The sequence below is a fragment of the Alnus glutinosa genome, chromosome 6 (genome assembly GCF_958979055.1).
Source record: "Alnus glutinosa chromosome 6, dhAlnGlut1.1, whole genome shotgun sequence".
In the NCBI taxonomy this organism is placed as follows: domain Eukaryota; kingdom Viridiplantae; phylum Streptophyta; class Magnoliopsida; order Fagales; family Betulaceae; genus Alnus; species Alnus glutinosa.
In genome coordinates this window covers 2,527,609-2,532,370 of record NC_084891.1, presented here as the reverse complement: position 1 = coordinate 2,532,370, position 4,762 = coordinate 2,527,609, and the positions used below count along the sequence as shown (strand labels likewise).

The following is a 4,762-nucleotide window of genomic DNA, read 5'->3' as shown; positions in this document are numbered from 1 at the left end:
AGATATAAATATAATTTTTTTATTACATTTATGTCCTTTCAAATGAACACCAAACGAATATTAGAAGAAACTCTATAGCATTTCTCGTCAAACTTATAGTAGAAGCTATAGTACCCCAAAACCACTCAAATTGCTAAACGGGGGTCTTGAAATGATTGGCCTTCTGTCAATTTTCAGTTGGGTGTCGACATCTTTGTGGTAATTTGCATTGCGTAGATGATAAGGAGATCAACTGGCCAGAAAAATCCCATTTTGCCTTGAAATTTATGTTGCCCCCACCACATGAACTAGTGGTCAATGGTCACGGTCTTTGGCCAAGTCAAGGGGAGCCAAATTCGATGAGGATAATTTTGTGTTCACATGCCTGCCAATAGCTGTTCCCAATATTTCTTCTTCTAGCTTCTTCAATTTATTTATTTTTATTAAAAAAAAATAAAAAAATCAGGACATAGATATATATTAATTCCCCATTTAACTCTATGAAACAGAAATGATGTCAACAAATGCGGCTTTGTCAAGACTTTTTACTTTGTCCAACCAATCGTTTTCACAATGGTGTTCCCAGACAATACTAGCCAGAATAAATTAATTAAGGGAAAATCAATTTATGAGTATTTTAATTAAGGGACTTTAGGCCCCTCACCTCCTTCGAAGAGACATTTTCCCCGCTTGCCGTTTCTTTTTTTTTTTTAAAAAAAAAAAATTTAATCTTGAACAGTTGAACATATTAAGATAGACAAAGTTTTCTTTTTAAATTAAGTTCAATTCAATCCATTTTATTAAATTAATTGATATTTGTCTTTAGATCAAATATGATCATATCCACTGTTAATCCTATTAAAAATGTAAATTAAAATTAAATATTTCAACAATAGAAGTCTGTTTAATAGACATCCTATTAATTAAGTTCTTAAATATATATATGCTTTATGGACAAATGCTAATTTAATAAACTAAATTAAATGTCTAACGTTCTCAATTTAAAAGAAAACTTTGTCCAATCTAGATCAATACTTACTGTCCAAGAAATGTTTCAATTAATATATATATATATATATATCTTACTTTCTCAACAAAAGAGGCTAAAGAGCCGTTGCTAAAAAGCAATTGGCAAAAACAGAGGAAAGTGTCGACAAAAAAGTCACGGAGTGGTTGAAAAGGGCTAGCACGAAGCTTCAAAACCGTGTTGGCAATCATGCATATCCGTGGCCTATTGGGTTTGGAGTCAACAAGAAATTAAGAGGACTAGAAGAAAATTATGTTATTTTCAGGGTTAATCCGATCCGTTTAATTTCGTTTTGTGTAAAAAATTATCAGAACCCCCTAAATGTATAGACTATAGAGCGAGGTTGCCGTGAAAAGATGCCTTGTCTTATCTTAATTTATATTTAAAATGCAACGACGAAGAAGCGAGGAAGGCCGGCAATTCGGCAAATGCAATGAATTGGCCGCAGCTGCTCAAAGTCCTCCAAGATAAATTTCTAGTCAACACAAAATGAAAAAAGCGACATAGTTTTTTTCTGCTTTATTTAATGTGGGTATTCTTGACCTTGACGCCTCCAGGAACTTCATTCATATATTCTAGCAAAAACAGATCGACGTGAGCTTCTCTTCTCTCTCTCTCTCTTTTAACATCGTGTTCCTTCTGTGTCCACAAATTTCCTGGCAACTTTCCTATCAACATTAAGCATATGGACCTCTCTCTCTCTCTCTCTCTCTCTCTCTCTCTAATTTGCCTATATATTCCCCTTCTCTTGAGGGGTTTTCTCTCATTCACTTGACCACGTTCTTTTGAGACACAAAACCTTAATTTCCAGCCCAATTATATTGCTTCTACAATGGACTCAAAGTACTGCCTGCACACCTCTCTCGACCTCAATCTTAATTCCTTCCCTCACATGAATGAGGAAGCTGCTCCGGTTAGTACTGCAACTGATTAATCTAGCTAATAAGAGTAATGTTATTTGATTAGTAGATTGCTATACGATCGAAAATATTGTATGGCAATCGTGTATATATATAGCTTGTTGATCTTGTTAGAATTATCAAACTTATAAAAATCTTCATCCACTTTGGACCAGAAGAGAGAGTTTGTGGGAGATTTTGCTCATCAGATTGATGATGAGAAAGCAGCGGTTAAAGAAGAGGTCAGTTTGCAGGAACTCATCTTTTATATATATATATATATATAGCCTGTTGATCTTGTTAGAATTATCATACTTATAAATATTCATCTACTTAATATAATTTCGACCAGAGGAGAGACTTTGTGGGAGATTTCGATCAGGTTGATGATGGGGAAGCACATGTTAAAGAAGAGGTCAGTTTGCAGGAACTCGACTACTTCTAATATATATGAGTTAAACTTTTTCTTTCCTCTAGGATACTACTTCTTTTTCTTTTCCTTTTTTTCAATGAATAGTAATCAATTAAAAAAAAAAAAAAAGGTTCTTAATTTATTGGCTTTGTACTTTCTTTCTTCTTCTCTCTTGATAAAAGATTCGCATCATATATATATGGTTCGTATCTCCGAACAATTGGTTTTTCAGTTTCCTCTTGAGTTCTTGTAACTCTTGTCTCTTAATACTACTACACACGCTATCTCTTATTAATTACCTGAACCTTTTAGTTTGTTTTCCGCAACTAAATTAGAAAGTTGTTCTTGCAAACAGGCTGGCCTAGCAGGGGAATTGGATCGGGTGAGCTCCGAGAACAAGAAGCTGACGAAAATGTTAGCTCACTTGTTTGAGAATTACAATACTTTGCAAACCCATTTGATGGATCTAAAGAACTCCCAAAAAGAAATTATTAATTCGAAGAAGAGAAAGGCTGAGAGTGAGTACTACGGGAATTTGATTGGAATCAATGGAAATACTGACTGCAGCTCCAGTGATGAAGAGTCATGTAAAAGACCAAAGGAAAACATCAAGACAAAGGCTTCAAGAGTTTGTGTACGGACTGATGCATCAGATAAGAGCCTAGTAAGTTCTTTGGAGTTTCATTGATCAGATCCTCGTTTTGTTGTACAAACGACGTCAATTGTTTGATGTTGTTTATTCTACTGTTCATGTCGTTTATTAAACGACGCCTAACAACGGTTTATATATATATATAAAATTTTGATGGCCTCAAAAATTCAAAATTTGTAGCATTAATTTCTTTGTGTTGTTATATATATATATACTTAGAAGTTGGCCTAGCTTCCAAGTATTAAGAAACCCTAATTAATGCATTGCAGACTGTGAAGGACGGATATCACTGGAGAAAATATGGTCAGAAGGTCACTAGAGACAACCCATCTCCTAGAGCTTATTTTAGGTGCTCTTTTGCACCCAGCTGCCCAGTCAAGAAGAAGGTAATTAAGCCACATGCATATTTTCTCTCTCTCTCTCTCTCTCTCTCTCTCTCTCATATACAATATTAGGGAGAATTCTCGGTTAAAGTCGGTTCAGATTTGCGATCTTAAAACGTACGATTTTAAAATAACGATTGAAAAATGAAATTTTAAAAAACACAGTTAAGCGTACGTTTGATAAAATTGAAGTTTGGCTTTTCAAATCGTAGTTTAACCTTTAAAATTTGTGCGTTTCTAAAAACGCACCCCTTTACTTGCGATTTGAAAATGCAAGTTTTTCTACGTTTTCAAATTGCAATTATTTAAAATCACGCTCTCAAACGATACGTTTTCTACAATTTGGTTTAAAATCACACTTTTAGTCTGCGTTATCGCAGTGCCAGACGCACTCTTAATCTCGTTTGTTAACTGTTCCTCTATTTTTTTTTAATCTTTAGGTGCAAAGAAGTGCTGAAGATCCATCTATCCTGGTAGCTATCTATGAAGGAGAGCACAACCACATGAACCCTTCTTGTCAAACTGAAATATCATTAGGGTCGAGCCAATGTGCAAACCTTGGTTCTGTTCACATATCATCATCCATGAGATCTTCATCTCCTACAGTGACTCTTGATTTGATCCAACCTGGCTTGTGCGGTGCCAAGAACTCTATCCCAGAAGTTGAATCGCCGCCCCTCCAACAGTTCTTGGTCCAGCAAATGGCTTCTTCCTTGACAAGAGATCCCAATTTCACTGCCGCACTTGCCGCAGCCATTTCAGGAAGAATTTATGACTCCACTACGCTCTGAATTGAAAATTTGTGTTGTCTTGGAAACATTGGGGAGTTTAGCTATATATATTGTAAATTGAAGTTAGAAAGTAGTGGAGAGAGAGAGAGAGAAAATCTTTAATGGTTTTATTTTGATCAGATAAAGTTTTTCGCCAAACTGGTCAGAGGAATTTCCAACAAACCCAGTTTAGCTAGAAGAAAACTTTGTCGTTCATTTTGTGGGATTTGATTATTAGTAGTCCTTAATTATCAAAAATTTGACGGGGAGTGAAGCATTTGTCACAACCAAAAGCAAGATTTTTGTTGTTTATGCATGCACTTAATCAGGCATAGGGAATGATCAATGAATAATTAATATATAACAACTCATGGTGGACCTCAAATGCAATTAGAGGAGAAAAGCAGCTAATAAGGATATCTTGTAATATTTGGGCTCAGTTTGTTTTGGCGTAAAATATTTATTGTCAGAAAATATTTTTTGTTGAAAATATTTTCAGTGTTTGGTGCATACAGAAAATCACAAATATTTTTTTTATATTTTCATATAATCATATTAACCTACAAAGATTCATTTTTATTCACAAATATTAAAAAAAAAATTGAGTTCCTGCAGTAATCTGGTGGCGAAGGCTCGGTGA

At 34.7% G+C, this 4,762-nt stretch overlaps 1 protein-coding gene across 2 annotated transcripts; it reads left to right on the top strand.

The window, feature by feature from the left end:
- Nucleotides 1–1,545: 1,545 nt before the first annotated feature.
- On the top strand, nt 1,546–4,419 carry LOC133870934 (probable WRKY transcription factor 60). 2 transcript variants are annotated; one of them, XM_062308223.1, is made up of 6 exons: nt 1,546–1,919; nt 2,085–2,147; nt 2,258–2,320; nt 2,673–2,981; nt 3,239–3,355; nt 3,793–4,419. In XM_062308223.1, exons 1-6 carry the CDS (start codon nt 1,839–1,841, stop codon nt 4,141–4,143), a joined length of 984 nt encoding a protein of 327 aa, XP_062164207.1. In that variant the 5' UTR covers nt 1,546–1,838; the 3' UTR covers nt 4,144–4,419. The 2 variants fall into 2 exon arrangements, with proteins under 2 accessions (XP_062164207.1, XP_062164206.1); XM_062308222.1 differs by having other exon boundaries at nt 1,551–1,919; nt 2,082–2,147.
- The last annotated feature ends 343 nt before the right edge of the window (nt 4,420–4,762 follow it).